The sequence below is a fragment of the Panthera uncia genome, assembly GCF_023721935.1.
Source record: "Panthera uncia isolate 11264 chromosome A3 unlocalized genomic scaffold, Puncia_PCG_1.0 HiC_scaffold_12, whole genome shotgun sequence".
Lineage (NCBI taxonomy): Eukaryota > Metazoa > Chordata > Mammalia > Carnivora > Felidae > Panthera > Panthera uncia.
This window is the reverse complement of record NW_026057579.1, coordinates 15,737,593-15,763,730: the sequence shown is the minus strand read 5'-3', so window position 1 is coordinate 15,763,730 and position 26,138 is coordinate 15,737,593. Positions and strand designations below refer to the sequence as shown.

General features: G+C 41.3%; 1 protein-coding gene across 1 annotated transcript in view; it reads left to right on the top strand.

The window, feature by feature from the left end:
- The window catches only part of LCLAT1 (lysocardiolipin acyltransferase 1), a 181,698-nt gene extending 158,162 nt beyond the window's left edge, over positions 1 to 23,536 (top strand). The window contains exon 6 of the mRNA XM_049652354.1: positions 19,547 to 23,536. Coding sequence (XP_049508311.1) covers positions 19,547 to 20,049 — 503 coding nt within the window. The 3' untranslated portion in view covers positions 20,050 to 23,536. The remainder of the gene's footprint in view (positions 1 to 19,546) is intronic.
- The last annotated feature ends 2,602 nt before the right edge of the window (positions 23,537 to 26,138 follow it).

The window sequence follows — 26,138 nt, the reverse complement described above, 5'->3', positions numbered from 1 at the left end:
GGAGCAGAATCATCAAGTAGACAAGAGGGGAGAAGATGGAGCACATAGGGGAAGGCATTGGCTGTCAACACAAGTGTGTACAGATCATCCATACAAAGCAGAGAAGGCAAAGTAAGTACGTGGACTTACGTGCCCACTTAGGTGGGGAGATGGAGTGGTAAGAGCCTGTGGAAGTTTCTTATTTATTTCCTGGGAGAAACAGAATGAGAATGAGAGATGGTGAGGAAGTAGTGAAGCTTTAAGAGAAAAGCAAAGGCATGAAGCACTCACATCTGGGCAGATGGAAAACAGAATGGACTACAGAGATACATAGGATTGCCAAACAGCACTGAGGGCCCACTTCTGCGTAACAATCCGGAATCTACCAAGGACTCCCACTCATCTCCGTTCCCAGCCAAAAAAATCAAATAAAATAACGCCCACCAAAACATGTACCCATCTAATAAGCTCAAATGAATTTCTGGGCAAAGGAGAGTCAGCAAACTCAGAAACCTTTAGCAGCGAGAGTGGTACCATAAATGGGTGAAGTGAAAGGAGATAAACCTTCAGAACTGGGCCTTCCAGTTCACTTGCGTTGATTTGCTTTGTGGAGGTACAGTGGAGAATTTTTACCAGGAAAAGAATGAGAACTTCTATGTCAGGAGGACAAAATCAGGTTACATTATGGTAAAGTCTCAAGACTGATTGAATGGTTAAGACTTCTTGAAATCCACTCATAACAAAATATTAAGCAGTCATTGATCACCTGTATAAAGGACTGAAGGGAGACCTTTCCCTGTGTACCAGAGGTGGAGGGGGCACTGGGTTACAGAGCAGGTGTGCCCTCCACAGTCTGCCCAGGCCTGGCCTCATCTACAGCCACCAGGCAAGAGTCAGCAAAGCTATGCAAGGTCATTTTGACACAAGTGTCCTGCTGTGTGCACAGCTGAGAGAGAATGCTGCCGTTGAGTTGCTGTGGGGTGTGAAAGGATTGTCCTTTTGAGTGGTGGGGGAGGGAGGATCTGCCAGGGGAGGGGGAAGGTTAGAGGGGGTATGTAGAGCTAGTTCCCAAATGTTTTGTAAGTTTCTGTGTCATAGCATTAAAAGCAGAAGTACATACTCCCAAATCTGAAGAGATTAGATGCTGTACTGTTACTCTAATATTGAAGGGCCCAAGGATGGAGGGGTGTGTGTGTGTGTGTGTGTGTGTGTGTGTGTGTGTGTGTTTGCTTCATTTGATAAACCTGCCACTGTGGTAATCTAATGAATTAGAAATATCTGCTCCTAAAAAATATTGATCTCAAGACACATTGTCTTCTGTTTATCTTGTTATCTTTATTATTTTCTTTGTCAATCCTAATTGAATTATCTGGCTTTTTCAGGAGCACATTGATTTGATCTTTTTCCTTTCTAGATAGCAGCAAGAAAACATGTTAGGTATTATTTGTTGACCTGAAAGAAATTACGATAGTAGAAATTTTAAAACATCGGGTTGTATTTAGAGTAATCTTTTAATTAGGAAATTATATCTTGCATTAGCCAGGAAATGTTGCAAAACAATAATGCAGAGCATATGGATATGTTAATGCTCATTTGAATGAATAGGAAAATGTTCTGCATTCCACAAAATGCTAATACCAAAAAAGTCATTAAATATTAGTACATGAAAATAAATTTTGGATTTGTTTCAAGCTTTAAATACTTTGTTTTCTAACCTTTTGGTTAGAATCCAACCAGCCTATATATTAAAGCTCCGTTTAGACTTTAGCAGATATTACAAATTTGGGATATATTATCACTTTAAGTATTTTTTAGGGCACATATTTGAAAAGCTTTAAAAAAATAACAGCTTTTAGAGGTACAATTTACTTGCTGTAAAACGCAAGTATGTTTTAAGTGTACAAATTAGATGTATTAGATAAATGCACAGTCACATAACTACCTTATAGTACAAATTTAGAACATTCCATCACCCCCAAAATTTCTTTCATATGCCCCCCCCAGCCGCCTTTGCATTCAGACATCTCCCCTGAATTACAGTTGCTAGCAACTACTTATTTACTGTCACTATGGTTTTGGCTTTTCTAGATTTTTATAGAAGTGGAATTAAGTAGTATGTAGTCTCCTGTGTTGGCCTCTTTCAGCATTTATCAGTTTATTCCTTTTTATGGCTGAGTGGTATTCTGCTGTATGGAATATACCACAGTTTGTTTACCCACTCATAGGTTGACAGACATTTGGGTTGGCTTCCAGTTTTAGAATATACTATAAAAAATTGAGATGAGCATTTGTGTATAAGCATTTGTGTGGGCTTCTGTTTCCTTGGCAGATACCTATGAGTATGGTTGCTGGGCCACTGCCAAACTCCCTTCAAAGCGGTTGTGCTCTCACATCCCCATCAGCAGTGTTGGAAAATTCCAGTTGTTTGGTGCCCTCACCAAAACCCCATGAAAGCCTTTTAAATTCTGACCATTCTAATAAATGTACAATGTATCTTACCTTGCAGTGCTTATCTTATTGTGGTTTTAGTTTGTATTTCCCTAATAACTAAAGATGTTTAAGTCGTGTTTCTTGGACTTATATGCCTTTCCTATATCTTCTTTGGAGATGTGTCAAATCCAGTCTTTTTACCCATTCCTAAAAATCACATTGTCTTACTATATTGTAAGACTTCTTTATATATTTTGCATAGAAGTCTTTTCTCATATATACAGTTCGCAGATATTTTCTTCCAGTCTGTGGCTTGCCTTTTCATTTCCTTAAGGTTGTCTTCTGAAGAGCCCAAGTGTTTAATTTGATGAAGGAGGGTTTCTCCATTTCTTAATTTTAGGTTGTTATTCTTGTCCTAAGAAATTGTTGCTTACCTCAAGTCACAAAGATTTTCTGTTTTTTCTTACAGAAATGTTATAGTTTTAGCCTTTCCACTTAGGCCGGTCATGCATTTTGAGTTGATTTTTGCATATGGTGTGAGGTAAGCATCTGATTTGTTTGCCTTTGCATGTAGACATCCACTTGTTCCAGCACCATTTGTTGAGAAGACCATCTTTTCTCCATTGAGTCACCCAGGCAACTTTGTTGAAAATGAAGTTGTCTGTATGTGGCTCTGTTCCTGGAGTCTGCTTTTGCACTGATGTATACATCTAGCCTTCTTCCAGTCCCTCACTGAACCGTTATAGTGAGTCCAGACATAGGTTAGTGGAAGGCTTCCAGCTTTGTTCTTGTTTTTCAAAATTGTTTTGTTATTCTAGTTCTTTTGCAGATCTTTATAACGTTTAGAATCAGTCAATTTACACAAAGCATACTAGGAGTTTTAATGGAGATTGCTTTGAATCTATAGGTCAGTGTGGAGGAGAAATAGCTTAATAGTCCATCTTTTAGTATCTCTCCAATTGCTTAGGCTTTTTTCACTTCTGTTAGCAATGTTTTACAGTTTGCAGTCTTGCACATATTTTGTTAAGCTTATTTCCAGGTGTTTCATATTTTCCATATATTTAAATGGTATTCTTTAGAATTTGAATTTCCAGTTGTTAATTGCTAGTATGTACAAGTAACTTTTTATGTTGAACTTGTATCCTGGAACTTTGCTAACTCCACTTATTCCAGCAACCTTTTTTGTAGATTCCTAAAGATACTGTACAGTCTTTTATATTGCTTTGAATAAAGACAGTTTTACTTTTTCCTTTTCAATCTCTGTGCCTTTTTCTGCCTATTGCAATGATTAGGCATTGCATACCATGTGTGTCCTATTAAGTGCTATCATATTAATGTAGGACGGGTATATGCTTTGGTGTTATTTCAGATATGTGGAATGAGAGACCAGGAATATTCTACCTAATAACTTGGGTTAATTTTTCAAACAGCTCTCCCTACCCCTTGTTGAGCATCTCTGTGCTGGTGAGCTTCTAGCTAGGTCTGGGGAAAAAGGTGAGAACCACTGGTTTTTATCATACATTAAAATTTTAGGTCTTTACATACTGCTTATAAACACTGGAATGTAAAAAACCCAAACCCACTATGAAGTATAGCCTCAGCTGAGTGAATACTGGTGTGGGGAAGTGGTAATAGGTTACTGTACCACATGGCTCTAAGACTCAGGCCATAGCTTTCTCCTTAACCTTAGGGTGCAGACCACCAGATTTCAGCGCCCCCTGCCATCAATCAGGAAGCCTCTAGTATGTGTCTGCCATTTCCCTCGCTCATGGTCAGCAGCCCCATCCCCATTGTCCCACTGATGCAGATTTCTACAAATAGGACACTTTGTATTCTAGCACTAATAAGACTTTACCCATGTACCCTTCAAAAACATTCCCACCCTCATCCTGGTGTATGAAGGTAGTGGGATTAACTGAGGAAGTAGGCTGAGTTAGAAGGCAGGCCGGCTGCTGTCTCCAGTCTAGCTGAGCACCTAACAGCCTCATCTCAGTCCTTAATGACATCTACCAAGATGCCAAGACCCTATTTCGAAATCAGGTCACATTTGAAGTTCCAGTAGAAGTGAGCTTTCAGGAAGACACTACTCATCCCACTACATATACTTATTTGCTTCCCTCATACATTGTTATTCTCCCAGTTTAAATTTCAGGATTGGTAGTTACATATCCAGATGTTGACTTTCCATATGTCTGTAACTAAATGTTTTTAAGTGTATTTATTTTGAGAGAGAGAGAATGAGCAGGAGAGGGGCAGAGAGAGAGAGAGAGAGAGAGAGAGAGAGAGAGAGAGAGGAAGAGAATCCCAAGCAGGCTCCATGCTGTCAGTGCTGAGACTGATGCAGGGCTCAATCCTACAAACCACAAGATCATGATCTGAGCCAAAATCGGATGCCCAGCCTACTGAGCCACCCAGGCGCTCCTATAACTAAATTTTATTTATTTTTATTTTTATTGAAGTATAGTTGCCACATAATGTTATGTTAGTTTCAGGTGTACAATAGTGATTTGACAGTTCCATACACTACGCTGTGCTCACCACAGGTGTAGCTACCAGCTGTCACCGTATAGCGCTATGACAGTACCATTGATATTCCAGTATATTCAGTATCCAGTACCAGTATATTCCCTATGCTGTACCTTATATTCCCATGACTTAGTTCATTTCACACCTGAAAGCCTGTATCAGCCAATCCCCTTCCCCCATTTTGCCCATCCTTTATCCCCCTCCCCGATAATCATGAGTTCTATATTTTTAGGTCTGTTGCTTTTTTGTTTATTTGTTTTGTTTTTTAGATTCCACATATAAGTGAAATTATGTCTTTCTTTGACTTATTTCACTTAGCATAATACACTCCAGGTCCATCCTTGTCATGAATGGCAAGATCCTTTTTTTTTTTTTTTTTTTTTATAGCTGAGTAATCTCTCTCTCTCACGCATGTGCGCGCGCACACACACACACACACACACACACACTATATCTTTATCCATTCGTCTATTTATGAACATTTAAGTTACTTCCATATCTTGGCTCTTGTAAGTGATAATACAGTAAACATAGGAGTGTGCATATCTTTTAAAAACTAGCATTTTCACTTTCTTTGGGTAAATACCCAGTAGTGGAATTACTGAATCATGTTATTATTACTTTCAAGTTTTTGAAGAACCTTCATACTGTTTTCCACAGCGGCTGTACCAATTTACATTCTCACCAGCAGAGCATGAGTGTTCCTTTTTCTCCACATCCTCACCAACATTGGTTGTTTCTTGTGTTTTTTTATTTTAACCATTCTGACAGGTGTGTGAGGTGATAGCTCATTGCAGTTTTGACATTTCCCTCATGAGGAATGGGTTTATAACGAACTTTAAACAGAAAGTTTAAAGTTATTATTCCAATGACTGATTTTATGCCAATTCATAGGAGTTGATCCTTAGCGGGGAGCCCTTTTCTCTATCTACATCCTGTGTCCTGATGACTGTTTTCAAAGAAAGAAACTGCTCCTTAATAAACGGTACTTTAGTGGCCCCCAGTCCTGATTCCACTCCTCTGCGGCTCAAATGGAATATAGTCACTTACTAAACAAGTGGGCTAGATTATCAGCCCTGACCTCTGCTTTCTGATGAAACTGGACAAAGTTTACTAGAAAATAAACTCACCCTTAATTCTCCTCCCCATCCCCAGTCTCCATTGATTCTTTGGAGAGTATTCCTTTGAGAAATAGGTCAACACTAAGGAAGTTCTTGTTGAAGTTTGGGGAATATTTAGAAGAATCTTTGATCCTGTCTACTCTAAGGCATAAGATACAAAGAAGGAACATTGTTATATGGAATATTCCCTCCCTCATGTCAACAGTTGAGTCTAGAGTCTACGGGATGCAAACAAATGAGTTTTCTGCCTGGCAGAGCACGTAGCAGGGCAGTTATTCAAAACTAAGAATTATGAGTCTATAGGTGTAGACTGCCACCTGGATGGTATTCTGATCAAAAGGCTTAGGACTATTTGGGTTCATGTCTGATTCTGTGTTATGTTAACCATTTGTCTTTGAGATTCATCCACATATAATTTTTAAAAGAAATAAAGAAGTACAAAAAGGAAAACAACATGCAAAAAGAAAAATGTAACCTCTTTTGGCCAGAAGTATCAAAATGGTATACGATGTTGTTATCAGTAGGTCTGCTCTGTTCTTTGAGACACATCCTCTGACCTACGTAAACTTGATTTGGTTTTTCTTATTGTTTTAAACTTCAAAAGATGCTCCATATACTATATAAGAAAAGAGCCTGCTGTTCTTTTGCCATCTTGGAAGCACCTGAGACTTTTGTCCTTTGGTTGAGCTACACACAGCCTGATTCTTTATCCTCTCAGTAAAAAAGAAGTTACAGCCCTGTCAGATTATCCCTTCATCCCATGGTGGCACCCTTTGCACAAATGAAGAACTGGACATAAGACGACCTGCATTTGAGAGTTCGTCATTTGAAGTTTGGAGTAGTCCCCCGGATTGATCCATTTTCTTCACCACCACCACCTCACTTTGTACTCTGCCTTACAGGACTCATTAAAACAAAATAGAAACACAAGAAAGAACTCAAGGCTATTAAGTATTTTCCCTGGTGGCATATTTAATTTGGTTGTTTGAGAGAACATCGTATGAGCAGGTGGCAGTGGGATGAAGAAGTGGGAAACAGTCTTCAAAAGAGGCATAGCCCTTCACTCAGAAAGATCTCCCCACATGCCTTCCATCGCCCAGAGGGTCTTGTGGATTAATAAGCCCCTACTGTAGAATGAATGCATACAACTGTGGTTGGATCAGTCCTGGTTGATGGAGAAAACCTTGTTTTACTGAGATCTCCAAATCTTAGACTGCGGTCAAGCTTACTGAATGGGAATTCGGACTCTTAAATGATTGAAAACAAGGAAATTTAATTCTTAGATCATCCAAGGAGAAAGTGTGTCACAGGGGATGTGGCACAAGCCTAAGGCAGTTTGATGAGACCTTTGAGGACCCGTGTGGCTCCCCGTGCGGAGCCCAGGGCAAGGATCAAACTCATCTGCAACCAGAGGCCTTCACCTTCTTTCTACTTTGTTGCCTTGCTCTTGAAAACAGCAACTTACCCTACACCCCATTAATAATACCCCATATCCTCAGCCAAACTTCCTTTCCCTCTTAGAGGAGAAAAAGATGAAATTGCAGAAAAGACTCTGTAGTCACATTAGGCTTTGCTTTGGGAACTTTTTTTTTTTTTTTTTTTTAAGTTGAGCTATACTGTTACTAGCAAAATTTTTTTTTAAGATTTACAAGATTGCAACTTAGATACTCCACTGTATTTTACATAGCTACCAAAAATGGGTGGTAGGGCCTAGCTTGAGACTGGGTGGGTCCATCAATGAAACATTCCAGGAATGCGTAACAGAATTTTATAGAAGAGGTCATCATTTAGATTTTATATCAAACCATAACAAAGCTCTTACTCAGAACATGTGTGTGATTGTGCTTCAAAGATGGAAATAATAATAGTGCAAGGTTAAAAGAAACTTGAATAGAAACATCAAGACCTTTCATTTGCATAGAATTGGTTTCTTTACATTACTAGACCACCTTTATAAACTGGCTGACAGGTCCTCCTTTTCTGGGTTTTGGTAGCCCTCCAAGAGAAGCATTATTGATTGCAGATGAGGGGCCTGAGGCTCAGGAAGGTTAAGTAACTTGCTCAAGGCCACATGGTTAATAAATCACTGTGCCTAGGTATAAAACCAGGTCAGTTTGACTCTGTAGCTCCTGTTTTTAATACGCAGTTCTTAGGAGGTAGAATAGGGTGGCGGAAAGGCTTTGAGTCAAACAGGCAGTTAGTCAAACTAATTGCTGACTAACTGATCTTCAGCAAGTGACTTCTCTGTGCCTCAGTTTCTACAACTATAAAAGAGGGATGATGTCACAAAGATTGTTAAAGATTGTATTTTAGGGGCTCCTGGGTGGCTCAGTCAGTTAAGCAACCGACTTCTGCTCAGGTCACGATCACACGGTTTGTGGGTTCAAGCCCCGCGTTGGGCTCTGTGCTAACAGCTCAGAGCTTGGAGCCTGCTTCAAGTTCTGTGTCTTCCTTTGTCTCTGCCCCTCCCCTGCTCGTGCTCTGTATCTCTCTCTCAAAATAAACAAACATTAAAAATTTGTTTTTAAAAAAGATGCTATTTTAAAGTGACTGTATCCTGTTAAGCTCCACGAGGGCAGAGATCTTCCTTTTGTCCACCAGTGTGACCCCTAAGCCTACAGCTGTGTCTGGCACAGTGAAGATGTGCTCAAAAGAGAGCTTGTTGAATTCAAAATCCTGGCACTTAGTAGTCATTCAATAAATAGTAATATCCCAGGGCTCCTGGATGGCTCAGTCGGTTAAGTGGCCAACTTCGTCCCAGGTCATGATCTCCTGGTTCATGGATTCAAGCCCCGCAGCAGGCTCTGTGCTGACAGCCCAGAGCCTGGAGCCTGCTTCAGATTTTGTGTCTCCCTCTTTCTCTGCCCCTCCCTTGCTCATGTGTGCGCTCTCGCTCGCTCTCTCTCTCTCAAAAATGAAAACATTAAAAATTTTTTTTAGAAATAAATAAATAGTAATGTCCCAAATGCATTATTAGTCACCTTCAACCCTAACACTAGAGCGAGGGGACTAAATAATGTGTGGTCTCTGATCTCATTGAATTTGAAGACCAGCAAATGAGTAGAGAGGATGCATGTGCTGACACTACTGATCTTTTCATCTGTTACTGATGCATATCTAGCAGTTTGGGAACATCTAAACAACTTTGTAACGACAAATTATATGTTGTCAATGCTCTGGTTTTTCACACTGCATTTTGATGGTCTTCTCTCAACAGCGTTTTAGCACATATATTTCTTTTGAAGAGTAATGAGCAAAGTTTTAAGGTTTTCAAAGATTAGGCAAAATACGTTCATGTCATCAACACCACCCACTACAGATAAACAAGTGTAAGTGGCCGTTGTGCTTAATAGGTCCTGGGATGAATTTGGAACTCGGATTCTTGTCCCTTTACTTCCTAGCTCATTTTGCTGTTCTGTTCCTGGCTGTCCATTTTTGCTTTGTAATTTCTACACTAAAATCCCTGTGATTGAGAAGACGTGGCACCAGAGTATAGCTGCTGGGTTGGCCTGCCTAGAAAATTAGCACCTGTGTGCCCTTTGGCCTGATCACACAGTAGTGCCAGAATAGTTTGCATTTCTGGTGAAAATAGACTCAATAATGATATTGGATGGCTTTTGAATTGACCACAGAATTTTATCAGGCACGTCTCTAGTATTGCAGTACATTTGCACAAGCACACTCTGCTCTAGTTTGTATATGTGTAAGAGCGATTTTATCATGTGTACATTCCCATAATTCTTTTCATCTCTTCCATATTTATGATGGTTTCCTCTGCTATCTGTAATCTTAAATATGCCTCTCTCTTTTTTCCCCTTAATCACATTCATAGAGTTTAGTAGTTTATGGATCTTGTTAAATAACCAGCTTTTGTACTTCTTTATTCTTTCACTATTTCCTAGTTTTCTTTCATTAATTATTGCTTATCTGTAGTAATTTTTTCCACTATATTTCCCTTTGTATTCTCCCCCCACCCCCACTACCCCACTGCCACCATCCAGTTTCCAAGCTTAGTAATTTCTTTCTCTTTTTCCTTTTTCCTCTTTAATAATGAAGCATTTATTGTTGACTACAGCCTTCACTATATCCCATTGATTCCATTTTTCATTCTTTTTTAAGGAGTTCATAATTTTCCTTTTGATTTCGTCTTTGATCCAAGGGTTATCTAAAAGTGCTCTGTTAAAGGACATATTTTATTTTTTTATGGGATTTTGATGTAAGGATGTGGCTTTTAATATCTTAACTTTTACAAAATGGGTTTAAATCTTCTATTGCCAAGCAAGTAATCCTATTTATTGGTGTTCCATGGATACACCCCTCTAAAATATTTTTGAAAGACCTATAGACCTATATAATCTTATTAAACCAAATTTATCAATAGTTATTCAGTTCTTTCATGTGATTGGTTATTACTGGAGTGACCTATTATGGAGGACACTGAAGCCTACACTATAATTTTAAATTCCCTTTGCATTTCTCATATTTTCCTTTTAATATTTAACACCTACTTTGGTTCATACAGATGTTTGGCTATTATTTTCTTTAACAAAGAAAAAGTTTAATCTTAACCATAGATGCTTAAAAAGATACTTGATAAACCTTAAGCCATTCCTAATAAAAACTAGAACAAAATAGAATAACATACACTAGTGTTTTACCAAAACTCAACAGCAGTGATCTAATGCACTACAATCCACATCGTCAAGTCAGAACTATCCTTTTTATTAGTAAGTAAATGCTAATGAAGGCACTAAGAAAAGACTACCTTGGGATGCCTGGGGGGCTCAGTCGGTTAAGCCTCTTGACTATTGATTTTCGGCTCATGACCTTAAGGTTGTGAGTTGAGGCAGGCTCTGTGCTAACAGTGCAAAGCCTGCTTGGGATTCTCTCTTTCTTCCTCTCTGTTCCTCCCCCGCTTGTGCTCTCTCAAATAAATAAACTTAAAAAATTAAAGACTACCTTAAAGATGAGAAAGTTGAACATGAGACGGTTTTTGCAGCTGATAGAAAATCTAGAAAGTCAAAAAGAATGTAGAAAAAAAGGAAACAATTTAATAAGAAAATTTGTTAAGACGGCTGCATATAAATGTACAGCAAACGATTTCTCTCTAGCAGTAACTGCCTAAAAGCAGAAGTAGGACCACATATTCCATTCATAATCCCAGTAAAAATTCTTCAATTACTTAGGAATAAATTTTAAAAGCCACAGAAGCTGTGTGAAGAAAACTAAAATCTTATGGAAAGACATAAAATAAGTTTTGAACAAATGGAAAAGCACACTTTTTTCTTAGAGAAAAAAACAATATTAAAGGGTCAGATCTTTCAAAGTTACAATGTAAATATAATGCAAATGCAATTTCTGAAGAAGTTCGGTGGGGGGGCGGGGAGGGTTGTTATTTTAGAATGGAATTAAATGCTCTCAAGTTTACATTGCAAAACAGTTACCAGCAGGAATCAAGTACAGTGTGAAAAGAAAACAGTCAGATTTGCTTTACCGAAGATACGTCACTAGGGAAATCAATGTGGTCTTGGAACCAGAATAAACACAGCGCAGCAGAGAGGAGGGAGACTACATGTTTATATATTTGAGAGTTTAACATGTGACTGAGTTGGTATTTCCAAACTATAGAGAAAGAGGAGTCATTTAATAAAAGATGCTAGAAAAACTGATGTCTACTGAAAGAAAATTAAATTATAAAATTAAATGGAAAAAATGTTTTTCATCTTGCAGAAAAATATAGAATATACATACAGTCTAGGAACAGGGGAGATAAATAGGAATCCAAAAGCTATAATAGAAAAATGAACTTATATAGACACACACACACACACACACACAATTATTGGAAAAGTTGCTATAAATGGCATAGATCATGGATTGTGTAAGAATATTTGCAACAAAAAAATGCAGAGGATTAATCCATGATGAAGAAGGAGGTTTGCAAATTTGACTGAAAAAGAGACAAACAACAGAGGGACTGGCTAAAAGAAACACTGCTTTCACAGAGCAGCAAATCCAACAAAATCGATTCATTGTGGCCAGGGAAACACTAGTGACCAGCTGATGAAACCAGTGTGAAAGATTCACTGCTTAGGATAGAGGGTAGAGTTCTTACAAACCAGAAGATAAACAACTGAATTTTCAAAACAAGTCAAGGATATGACCAGTATATACATCCAATGGACTTTTTAACCTAATCAAAGACATACAAATTAAAACAAAAATGATACAGTTTGCAACTTAATAAAAATTATAATACTAAGCATTATAAGTAAAAGTGTGAAAAGCACGATCCTACGTTTCTCAGGTTTTAGCTGAACATTGTAGAGGTCAGTTACCCATATTTAGCAAAAAGTGTTAAGGTGTTCATATTCTTTGATCCAGCAATTTACTGGAATTTATTCTAGAAAATTATCATCATTAGTTATATAATGATCAATTTAAATGTAGTTTATGTGGGAACACCTTAAATATATGAAAAACAAAGGAATTTTTAAGATTTCTACACAAGCAAATATTATGCACCCATAAAATGACATCTTAGAAAATCTTTAATGGCACGAATGGAAAAATGAATGAAAAAACAAGTTATGAAACAGTATGTATAGTATGGTCCTATTTGTTAAATGTTTACAGATCTCTTTTTTCAGGACATACATTTTATATACTTATGTATGTATATGTCTGTATGTATGTGAGTCTTCACCACCAAGTATACACTATTCTGTCCTCACCAAGTATACACTATTATTCTGATCTTACCTTAAATGATCTATTAATACACCAATGTTGTAAATTGTGGAAAATGTCAACATGTTTTCATTCTATCTAGAAAATGAAACTTGTTTTAAAGACTCAGAGAAGCAGTGTCTATTGGACAACAGATTGTCAAAACTGAAAAGATTTCAAACATTTATACAAAACCCCAAAGCTGAACAGATTCAGGATAGGAATGTGAAAATATAGGTCCCTGAAATTATCTGTAGGAACCAAATTCAGTTTAGATAAGCAAAATTGTTCACAAATACACAATTTTTAATTTCACCTTTCCAGGTGAAAGTTGATTTTTTAAAAATATTTATTTTGAGAGAGAGAAAGTGTGTGTGTGTTGAACGGGGGTGGACCGGAGAGAGAATTCAAAGCCAACTCAGCACAGAGCCCGTCATGGGGCTGGAACTCACAAACTGTGAGATCATGACCCAAGCTGAAATCAGGAATCAGACACTTAGCAGACGGAGCCACCCAGGTGCCCCTAAAAGTTGATTTTTAAGTATAGGATGGTTCTTTCTTAGAAAAAGAGGAGGTACTAATTTTGATTTCTAAGAAAGTAAAAGCAAGATGGGGCAGGTCAACAATGCTAGAGCACTGACCATCACCTTCTAATTCTGAATGCCAGCAGAGGATTAGTATCTACACTTCCCTGAGAATGTCTAAGGATGAGTTGGTAGAGATGGAGAGAAATGTGTATCCAAAGGGGAATAGGGCCTCCCTCTAGAGCCAAGGTCAGTCTCCTCAACGGTTTTGCTTCTGTGCTATGGGAGAGGCGTGACTGCAATCAGAGGATAAACCACAAGGTGTGCTAGAGCCCACTTGGAACCTCTCCCAGAGGAAGAGGAAGTCTAGAGGAAGGAAGGAAGGAAGGTCAAGGGTAGCAGCCTAAACCTAAACTCCCTTCAGGTGCTCTAAGTGGTCACTCCACCTGGAGGAATAGTGACAGGAATCTGAGCAGATCCCACAGGCCAGGACCTTCTCTGAGCACTTTACAGGTCTTACGTAGTGGATCCTCACAAAACCCTAGGAGGGTAGGCACTGTTATTATCTGCACACACAGAGGAGGCTTATGGTTAACAAGCTAAGGCCGGAGAGCTGGTGAGACGTAGGATCAGAAGCTGCCTGCCTCTCTCTACTTTTCATTCCTTAAGTAACTACTCAACTTATACAAAAGCAAAATGAATAATGTTCTCAGTGGGAAGTAGTATTTTCTGTAAGAAAATGGTACTGAGTCCCAATGCCACTTAATTTTCAGTGGGTTTGTGCATGCCCTTTTATTTTGAAGCTGAAAGTTGTCTTATTAGTGTTTTTAGTCTAAGTCTATCTAAATCTGTCTGTTCAAAGCCATTCTTCAAAGTGTTCTGACTAGTGCCAATTTGTCACGCTCATTATTAGCCATGTACTATTATATGTCAGTGTTAAAGTGCCACAGTGAATGATTGTCGAGTTACTAAATCCAACTTTTATCATCTTGGAGTAATTTTTTTTTTAATCTGAAAAACAGTGCACAAAACCAGCAGCCTCAGCATTTTAACACAAATGCATCTTAGATGACAAGCTACTTTATTTAAAAGTCTCCAATATAGGGGCACCTGGGTGGCTCAGTCGGTTAAGCGGCCGACTTCAGCTCAGGTCATGATCTCGCGGTCTGTGAGTTCGAGCCCCGCGTCGGGCTCTGTGCTTACAGCTCAGAGCCTGGAGCCCGTTTCAGATTCTGTGTCTTCCTCTCTCTGACCTTCCCCCATTCATGCTCTGTCTCTGTCTCAAAAACAAATAAACGTTAAAAAAAATTTTTTTAATAAAAAAATAAAAAAAAATAAGTCTCCAATATATATAGTTAGATTTATGGATTTAGATCTGAGTAATAGAATATAGGCTTATATGTATTTTTTTTTTCATTTTTTTTCAGTTTATTCATTTTTGAGAGAGAGAGAGAGAGACAGGGCCTGAGTGGAGGAAGGGCAGAAAGAGAGAAACACAGAATGTGAAGCAGGCTCCAGCCTCTGAGGTGTCAGCACAGAGCCCGACGTGAGGCTCGAATTCACAGATTGCAAGATCGTGACCCAAGATGAAGTCAGATGCTTAACTGACTGAGCCACCCTGGTGTTCCAGCTTACATGTGTTTTTAATTTTTAAAAAAGTATTAAGGTGAAATCCAAAATAGATTGTACTTTTGTATATTCTCCATGTATTTTAAAGTAGAATGGGGAAAGAATAAAGTTGATAACTGAAATTTCAGACCATCTTGGGTTAAAAAAAAAAAAAGTTTGTATTTCTGTTGTTCTGCCACTGAACTGTATAGATGGATGTGTTCTTCAGCAGCTATGGGCAGACCAGGATTTCTTCACCCAACTCTCATTTGAAACATAAACTTGTCTCACTCCCAGTGAGCTTTTCATATTGAATAGGACTCTTGTAATCATCATGGGCTCAACTTGACATGCTTGGAGACACTCCCTGATGCATATTACATTTATAAATTCCAGTCATATCTTTTAAACCTCTGTTGGTTACTTAAACCTGACTGATGTATTAAATATTCCCTCAGTCTCAGCCTTAGACTAAAAATTAAGATTTGAAGTACTAAGTGTCCTGTTCTTCCAGGAGAGGAAAAGAAACATTTATGGACCCACATGAGTGTGGTTGTTGTAACAGAGTGGTAGCTTTACATAATAATAATAATAATAATAATAATAATAATAATAAAGTTTGAAACTTTCCAGAAGACACAGTATCACCAACAGAACAGATTATTTTCTAAGCGCCATACAGACAGATGACAAGTGGCTAGATAGTTGAGATTACAACTCTAGATGCTATCTAAAAATGAGAGCTTTTAAAAATGGATATTACTGATGGCAGCCATCTTAATTTGCATATTTTAAAGTATGTTGTTTTCATACCAAAAGCTTTAAAGGCCGTATAAATCCTTTGCACTTGGAGGAACTTAATCTATTATTGCATTATTTTAGCCCTGTTACAAGCTGATACATGTAATGAAGGCACATTTCAACTTTTGAATATGCATTTTGTTATTGTCACTTTGGAACGAAGCATGCCCCTCGAGTCTGCTAACCCTCACCTATTACCTTCTGGGAGGAAACTAACAGGTCCAGTAGTAATGCCTCCTCTAGGCTTAGAGGCCAGGAGGTCTTGATAGGATGTCAGTGAAAAGTAAGCTCCTCTATTAGCGATAAAGGGTTGCGTGTGGCTCTGAGTTATCTGGAGACAAGAAACTTACTATAAAGTTTACGAAGTATCAAGATACCTCAGGGTGTAAAAGCCTTTCTCCATCTCCTCTCTTGCTCTGGCTTTAATGCGTTTCTGAGTCTCTGTGATTCTTTTTAAAAAAATTTTTTTAACGTTTATTTTTATTTTTGAGACAGAGAGAGACAGAGCACGAACGGGGGAGGGACAGAGAGAGAGGGAGACACAGAATCGGAAGCAGGCTCCAGGCTCTGAGCCATCAGCCCAGAGCCCGATGCGGGGCTTGAACTCACGGACCACGAGATTGTGACCTGAGCTGAAGTCGGACGCTTAACCGACTGAGCCACCCAGGCGCCCCTGAGTCTCTGTGATTCTTAAGGATCCAGTGCAGCTCAAGGGAAATGAGAAGCAAGGTATAAGCCGGCTCTTCTCCCTTCCCCAGTTCTCCTGCTCACTCAATGTTAGCAGCTAACATTTATTGAGTATTTACTATATATACTTTTGACCCTATTTTTGTGTTTTTATATGTATTAGCTCATTTAATGCTCTCAACAACCCTGTGAAGTAGTTTGTAGATACAGGAACTAAGCTACAGAGACAAGTAATTTAGTCAGTCAGTAAGAGGCAGAGCTAGGATTTGAACCCAAAGGGTCTCCTTCCACAGCTCTCCATGCTCTACATAGCAGGGTTTCTAGAATTTTTCACTTAGGAACATTTCTGTAAGTGCTACCAACACAGTTTTAAAACTTGCCGTTTGTTCAGTGAACAGACAGGTGTTTGCATACACGCCCTTCTCTACGGGTTGCCCAGAAGAAATAGAAAGCAAGGGCACTTTAGTTTCTTACTAGTATGGCCTGTCCTTTTGATACCAGTTTGTGAGCATGAAGGGCCACCTGTGGAAGGAAGGCGGGCTTATAGGAGCCCCCTGCTCAGGAGGAGCCCTGTGAAGTGGTTTGGGGTGACTGAGGATGATGGCAGCTGCTGGGGGAGGCCGTGGATGAGTGAGGCTGAGGAGACTGGCAACCTTTTCAGGGCAGGGTGTGGGCAGGTGAAGCAGAAATGTTGACTGATTGCAGGGGAGTTTTGAAAGTAAGTGAAATGCGCACCTGGTTCTGAATAAGAGGCTAAGCGGCATGACGAGTGACAAAATGTGTCCTGTTATTTTCCCGTAGTAAGATGAAGTGGACCCCCCGCTGGAGTCAAAAAGGGTCAGCCTCGCCTTTTTTTGTAGGCGTTCTGATCCAACTCCACCAGAGCCGTCCTGCGCGGGCCTTCCGTCCCCCTCCGCTCTCCTATCAACAATGCTCAGCATCTCTAAAACACTGTCCTCCAATTTTGAATCTAAGCCTTGTTGACATAGGTATTTTCATTTTCTAGACCACAGTCCTAATTAAGGGCTGATTATATCTATCAGACACTTAGGAAACCAGACTGCAAGCCAGTCCTTATCCTGAAGTAAATCACAGAGTAAAGGAGACAGTAGACATTTACAGAAGACCTAATCATTAAAAAAGCAAGGAGAACAACCTCTAATAGTAAGGTCAATGGGAAGGGTAAACATGGTGAGTTAAGGTGGGAAGTTGCTTTGTGTCTTGTTCATATCGGGGTAAAACTTAAATGCTATGAAGTGCATGGGTCTTAAATGCACACAGTTGGGTATATTCCACACCCTAATCAAGATCCAGAGTGTTTCGGCCACCTAGAACACTTCCTTGTGCTCCTTGCCGATCAGTTCTCACCCCTGTGGCAGCCACTGTTTGGATTTCTATTCCCACAGATTAATTTTGCCTGCATCATACATTTCTGTAATGAATCAAAGCCCGATCCAAGGGCTCTCACTGAAGAGGGCATGGTATGGAAGAAAGCAACATTCAGAGATTGTGCACCAACATGCTGTGTGCATTGGGCAAAAAGCTTAACCTCTCTGGCCCTTGTATACAGGATTCAAGTAGGCGATCCTCATGTTTCTTTAAGGATTTACTACTCCTGCTTACATTTCTTTTTTTTTTTTTTTTTTTTTAAAGTTCTATTCATTTTTGAGACAGGGAGAGACAGAGCATGAACAGGGGAGGGTCAGAGAGAGGGAGACACAGAATCCGAAACAGGCTCCAGGCTCCGAGCTGTCAGCACAGAGCCCGATGTGGGGCTCGAACTCACGGACCGTGAGATCATGACCTGAGCAGAAGTCGGCCGCTTAACCGACTGAGCCACCCAGGCGCCCCTTACATTTCTAATCTCAGAGACACCACCATCCACTCAGTACCCTGAGCCAGAACACAGGAGCTCATTCCACCTTATCCTCCCACATCCAGTTGACCGCTCTTATCGTGTCAGCTCTCTTGTAATTTTTTTAGACATGTCACTTCCTTTGGCCCCTGCCTCACTGTCATTTCTTGCCTTGTCATGACCATCAAATTACTCTTACTACCTCTCTTGCCCGTGGTCCTCTCCACACCATTCTTGTCACTGCCCCCAAGGTAATCATTGCCAAAATGAAACACATTCTCATCCCTTCTCTGTTGATAATCATTAAGTGCTTCTCCACCATCTAAGGTGCTTCTCTGTTGCTTACAGAATGGAGTTCACATTCTCAAGTTTGCCAGTTGAAGGCCTTTACCAGATGCCTCCAGTGTACTTGTGAGCCCCTTAGCCCCACTATGCTCTCTGGGCCCACTGCACCTGCCTGGCCAGCTCCCTCCCCTCCTTCCCCTCCCCTATTAGGGCACTGTTTATGCAGCTGTCTCCCTGATTCTCTTATGAACTCTTGAGTGAGATTAGAGATTATGTTCTTTCTCTCTCTCTCTCTCTCTCTCTCTCTCTCTCTCTGTCTCCAGCATCTGGCATGTGACTTTGCTAAAAACACTTAACCCCAAAGTAATTAATCAGGAGACTGCTAAGGATGATGGTGTCCTGGCAGGGTCTTACTTGGACTTCAAGCTGATATGGTTTTAAAAAATAGAAAAATCACATAAAAAATGTTAAAAATTAAAAAAAATTAAAAATCATATGGAAGTTTTCGTGCGTTTCTGACCACTTCACTAAGTCTAATTCTGAGTGTTTCTTTCCAGTACTATCATAGCAATAATGAGTTAAAGGTAAGAAATTCTGTGTTTTTATTTGGAGAGAAGCTGTATCAATAAGAGGTATCAAAGCAGTGACTCCCCCTGGTATAAAAGGGCTAATCCTTTTATTTCTACCTCAAACCTGACTTAATGTGCTCATCCATTTAGTTCTAGAATGACAGGTTACTCTTTCTGTGAAGATAATTTCTTTCTAACGGTTTTGGTGGTGATTAGCAAACAGATAAAAGACTAAAAATGACAGGTAAATTTATTGACCCAAATGCCTAGAAACACCAGTATTTAAATAGCCCTTTTTGTTCACCGTGGCTTTCTCTGTCCTGATTCCACCCCCCACCCCCACCCCCGTTTTTGGTTCTGCCTTGTGGTTTGCATCAGCGTTACTACCCCCATTGATCATCAGTCTGTGTTTTCATCTTTTCCAAAACCTAGGGAAGAACCTTGATGCCGTCCACGACATCACAGTGGCGTACCCTCACAACATTCCTCAGACAGAGAAGCACCTTCTCTACGGCGACTTTCCCAAGGAAATCCATTTCCACGTGCACCGCTACCCAGTGGACACTCTCCCCGCCTCCAGGGAGGGCCTCCAGCTCTGGTGCCACAGGCGGTGGGAGGAGAAGGAACAGAGGCTGCGCTCCTTCTACCAAGGGGAGAAGAGCTTTCACTTCACCGGCCACACCATAATTCCACCTTGCAAGTCTGAGCTGAGGGTCTTTGCGGTCAAACTGCTCTCTATACTTTATTGGACCCTGTTCAGCCCTGCAATGTGCCTCCTCATATATTTGTACAGTCCTGTTCGGTGGTATTTTATCATCACCGTTGTTGTCTTTGTGCTACAAGAGAGAATATTTGGTGGACTTGAGATCATTGAACTTGCATGTTACCGTTTTTTACACAAGCAGCCACATTTAAATGTAAAAAAAAATGAGTGAGCTCGTAGGGTAACAACCCAAGGGTCTTTTGGAGATGTGTTGAGCCTTTTTAAATGGAGGTGCATTTTTGCATGACTATGTCAGATATTTCTACTACCATCATTATTTGTTAAAGATATTTTGCACTTAGTTTTGTGGGAAAATATTGCTACACACGATTTTTTTTTAAATCTCTGAATGTAATTTCAATACACGAAGCAGGGAGCGATCGCTGTGAAATAACTCGGGCCAGAGTTTTATTAAGCAATCGCCAGGCTGTTAAGGTACACATACACGATTTTCCTAAAGGCCCAGTCCTCTTCCCTAACCAATTCCCCAGCCAACTCCCCAGACAAGAAGCAGATCTGGGGCTTGGGAGCACTGGCTCAGATCAAGTGCTGGCACTTGACTGTTGAGGTGAGGGCCCTTCTTCCCAGCTCCCTCCCTCGGCACTGTCCCCACACTCATTTCTACACCAGTCAGACCACTGCAGCCTTCCTTAAGGCCAGAGACCAGAAATCCCTTGCCCTTAAACCAACCATTTCGATAAGAAGCCCTTCATTACTCATAAAACCTTGGCATTTAGCCTTGCACTGACCTAGACATCAGAAGACCACCTGTGCCCTCTTTTCACACGAAGACCTGGACATGTCTCAGGGAGCAACCACAGGCTCTCCACTTAGAAACCTTGGTTTGAGTTTTTAAAGATAGGAATTAATACAGTTCTTCATTTCTACGAACTCTAGCATGCTCAGTGCCGGGGTCTCTGCCGCTTATTGGCAGGTGTAGCTCTTTCTGCGTAAAAATGATACACATCACGTCACTTACCTTTCTAAAGGAACAGCATAGAGAAGGTTCTGTTCTTGGAGTCAGAAATTCTCGAAGTTGTGTCTTTTGAAATATTTCTTTCAAACCTGCCCCCAGAGAGAAAGTTATTGTATTTCTTGTACGTGCATAGGTATCTGTAACATCTGCCACGAAAACAACAGCACTTGCAGACGGGGCAGTAATGGTTTATCCTAAATTATTCAACCCTCGTAGCCTTGACAAATTTTACTCTTGGAACCAAAATGGTAGCACGAAAATGAACCCCTTTTTAAGGATAACCAGGGCTCGCTCACTCTTTTTAGGCCCAGGCTTTTTTTCAGTACTAAAATTCAGACCCACTTTTGACCAGTTGTTTGCCTCAGTAGTCCTCGATTTGGAGCCCATGGGAAATCCAGCAAACCAACAGCACCAATCTCTGAGGCAGAAGTGCGGGGTCATGTTCCCCACCCTGCTGAGGCCAGGCACTGTGCTTTTCGTCATAGGACGGGGGTGCTGGTCAGAGGCAGTGAAAGGCCTTTAGCTGTTAGCAAACCCGTCTACTTCACCCCTGCCTTGAACCAGCCTCAAAAGCCATTGCTTTATTACTCTTTTGGCATGAATGCCTTCTCCTTAATTACGGCCTCTTTTTGCTCCACAGCGACTTTTAGCCCGACAATTGAAGTGTGCATTGCCGTGAAAGGTGAGCACATCGTGAGCCCAACTTACGGAGGACATTCTTTCAGAGTACAGGTTGCGCGTATGACGCTGTTAACACATCACCTCTCCTGGGAGGGACCTGACCAGTGCCGCGCAGGCACGCACCAGCCTGTATTTATCTGCTCCCCCAAGGCTGTTCTTAATGCTGCCTGGAGCTACTAATTCGTTATTATGAACATCTGCTCTAAACCCAGCTGTTGAATCTCCTGGCTTTTTCAGGTGTTTTCTTTTTTAGCTTTTTTTTTTTTCCTTAATGAAAGAGTTTTCTAATTTAGGTTTCTCTCAGACTTCCTTTTGGTTATATTTGGAAACATAGAAGGAGTTTCACAGCATCGCATTCACATTGTCCTGGGCGATAGAGAAAAGCTGTGTTTCCCGCCCCACACTTTATACTGCCGCCTGCCGCCCTCCTCCAGCTTCTCACGGCTCCTGGTTTAAGTGTAACCTCCATACGAGGCGTGAGATCCGTAAAAGAGGAAATCTTTTTTTTTTCTTTTATAGAAAATGTTTTCCTTTTGATCATAAAAAAATACACATAGAAGATTCAAACTTTGTTTTATCTACCCAAAATTCCTACACACTAAAACTGGGGAATAATAGACCTTGTACCTGCTGAATCAGGAATGATAACTTCAAAAAGAAAAAAGCTGCTTCTTGTTGGTTTTTTGGTTTTGGGGGGAGGGGGTCTTTGTGTTTTTGCAACCAGGCGTCTTTTAAAATCATAATTATTTGTGTTCCTATATATTGGTCTTTTTCTTTTAAAAAGTGTTCAAGAACTATTCACTTGATGATTTGGAACTCAGAGCTTTGTAAAATTGGTAACAAAACGTCAAGCAGGAAGTAATTGAACTTTGGTGTCGTGATCGGCCTCAGGAATGCACCCCCCCTTCCCACCCCTCACCCTGGACTCCACAGCTACTTGTCAGGCTGCCTCTACACACCATACCCCACCTCGCGCCCTCTCAGGCCCTTGAAGGTAAACCCATTGGACCGTGAAACATTTACAGTACTGTCTGTCCAATTTGCTCGATCTTCACTGTTTAGAAGCATTTTAACTGAAGTGTGGTTTGTGTGGGCCGTGAACCATTGTACTTGAAGTAGGCACCTGCAGGGAAGGGCACCGGCCAGGTCACACGTTCTAGCAGACCCCGCTGATGAAGCAGGCCGAAGCCATCGTGCAAATCAGCAGAAGCAAGTGGTGAGAGGCGGGAAGAAAACACGGTCAGCGGCCGTAATTTGAAAGTCCTACTAAAACCCTTCCTTGTTTGTTATAACACTAACCCACAGCTTAGGGAGAAATACCAGCTTCCTTTCACGTCACTTTGAAATTCATTCCTTCCTCCTCACCACATCAGGAGTCGGACGTTGGTGGCCAAGCCCGAATTCTGCAGAAAGGGGGCCCTTCTCGTTTCACCCGGGCCGCGACCATGATGCCCCCGTGCACTTCCCTAATCGACACTCTGCTGGAGGGAGCCTGTTGGTAGCCAACTGTTTACATTTCTTTATATAAATAATGTGCTTTCAGTGCCTTAGTTACAGGTCCCTTTCTTTTTCTTGTTCCAGGAATTCTGCAATGTGTTTCTTAGGTAAGAGTCTCTCTTTGCTACTCACTGGGAAGAAAATGGTTTGTAAACACTGATCACTGTCGTAAACTTTGTGATGACATCCAGAGAGGAGAGCTAGATGCTGAGGTGGCTTTTGCCTTAGAGCTGTTATTTATGCCGTAGGAAACAAAAAACGTTCCCGTCACACCATGAGCTTCAGATTGGAGATGACCCAAAAGCCGCCTTGTACCGACCTTAAGTTTTTATTTCAGAAGAGAATCTTGGTTTTGGTAATTTATTTTTTAAAAGATTATGTACAAAACACCAAGTTTTAAAAATAACTCACAGAATGGCCTTAGTTTTCAATGTCCACTGGTATGTTTGTGAGTTGTGTTATCTGTAATTTACATCCCAGAATAAAGTGGAATGAATTAGATACAGTTTGCCCATGTGTCATGTTTCTGTTCTTGCCAGGCGACCGGGTGCTACTTTCTTTTCCCACGTTGGTAAAGCCATACAGTATGTAGTATAAGAAGATCCTCATCAGGGCTCTTTCTTTCACAGATGTTTAAAAAAAAATGCCTACACACAAAGGGAATATACCTCTTTGATAACTGGAAAAAGTCTAGGGGCCACAGTCGAATTTAGGTCTCAGTAAATGTCATCAGAACTTGGTTTTCCTCCATTTTTCTCAGTTCAGCCCTGAGGGCGATTTGGTTATTTCACACTTGTGGGGCTGTAATGGCAGATCTCCACACCACCAGCTGCAAGAGGGAAATGGGACTCTGCACCCACCATCACTGTCAGGGAGTATGTAACTGGGAAAGCAAATCTTGGAGCAAAGCCTTGAATCAAAGCATGAAAATGTGCCTGGCAAGTATGCTTGCACACACACAAACACACGCACACAAATCATGGAACCTAAGGGTGGCAGAATATGCCACCCCAAAATACAGCTAAACACAGGCCACCCAAACTATGCCACTTGGGTGCATTGCTGGTTTTGAGCTATAAGCACTTGAAAAGCAGCAAACAGAGGGAAAGACTTTTCTATGAACGGCCCTCATCTGCCTGAAGACCCATTCTCATTCCCCAAAAGGACTCAACAGCCATAAACCCCCTCCCTGGGAGTTTCATCAACCAGCGAGGGTGGACTCCTGTCACAGGAGAGAAGATGAAGTCAACACCACACCCAGATAAATGGTGCCACAAAACATCATATGTCCCATCTGGTCTTCTAAGGGCCAGTACATCTTTCCTAAAAGTCATTGACTCTCCCCTAAGAGGCCTCCCTTACTCGCGTCTTCCCCTTCCTGATGAAGGTGTTATTTAATCCTGAGTTCTTTGTTGTTATTGGTTTTTTTAAGTTTATTTATTCTGAGAGAGACTGAGACAGCAGGGGAGGGGCAGAGAGCATCCCAAGCAGGCTCCACGATGTCAGCACAGAGCCCACTGCAGGGCTCCATCTCACCAACCATGAGACATCCAGGCATCCCTAATCCCGAATTCTAAGCCACCTCTGGGACTCACTCCTTTTTCCTTGGGTATCTCTATGTATACCTGAGAGATACATGTTAATAAATTTCTGATCATCTTCCTCATGTTAATCTGTTATCACCAAGACAAGAACTCAGAAGGGTAGAGGGAAAATTATTTTTCCTCTCCTGCAGAACCTGTCCTGTAAGCTCTACCATGCCTGCCGCTCTGTCTTCAGGTTCTACAAGCATTTTGCTTGAAGGATTCACTCTGAGGGGAGCCCACGGTGTCATTCTCTAGCAGAGGGACACACAGGGACCGAGGAGCCCAGATCTTGAGAGCTGGTTTCAAGGACTGGGCCATAGCCTGGTGGGATTTCCACACACTGTTGATGCAAGGGAGAGAGAGGAGAGCATAGTCTTGCTAGATGCCCACTTGTCCTCCACATTACTCACTTTACTGATAAATTGTGTACAGGGCTTAAGCAACTCCCAGTGGAGTATGGCTTTCTGATGAGGCAGTTCAAATGCCAGCCAGTGTGCCCTAGGGTGTGTACAGAAGCTCATCTATGTGTGTGCAATGCATATTGCATTTTTGTGCCATCAAATTCGTGGTAATCTTCGTGTCAAAACATTTTAACAGAAGTAAATTGCTAAGAGGAAATGTGTGCTCTGCTGGCCATGCTTGACTTGTCGCAGGATCCACGTGATGACCTGAGCCTGTGGTTGCTGTGTCCCTATATCCTCCCAGGAGCAAACCTAGTGGGAAAGAGCCCAGGGAACCGCTTCCCCAGTGGCCCAACAAAAACCCTAAACTGGGTTTCAGTGATTATTCCTGAACTGCTCACTTGCCCAGAAACCCTGTGTGGGTTGAGTTCCTGGGTTGCTTGCCACCTCCCGGAGTAGGGGTGGAGTTTGGTCCCTCGTCCCCGGGATGCGTGTCAGAGAGGGATGGATTTTAAGAGGACTGTTATTGAGAATAGGATGGGGTGACGGTGGATGGCCACACGGCCATCTCAACTGTGAGAGCTCCCATGTCTCCTAATGTGGCCCAAGCAGGTCAACAAGGTGTCCAGCCGGGGTTGCTGGTCCTGCACAGTGGGAGCCTTCTCCATCAACAGTAGGGGGTATTTGGGAACCCAGGCGTCCATGGTTGTGCACAGACCATCTCATCAACGACTGGTCCCTCTGAATTCTTCTGTTACTGCTTCCACACACAACACCCAGACTCAAGCAAGACAACATTGACAACATTTTTCTCTCCATGGGGATTTGTTAAAGTAATGACACTGCAGCTCTGACGCCCCTCCATGTCCCAGCACTGCACACGCACCTGCAGTGTCACTCAGTCTTCCCTCACCTGCCTCCACGTGTGTCCTTCCTTCCTGGTGCATTAGATCCGACAAGTCTGGGGACTTGTTACCAGCTCTCCCTGCTCCACGGTCTCCACGTACCGACCTCAGAACACCTGACCCGGTTTGGTCGTGGAACCCCCTTCTCGCAGTCCCCAGTGGCTTCCTGCTGACTGCCAGACAGCCTACTCCCAACCCAGCCAACCAGTCCTCAG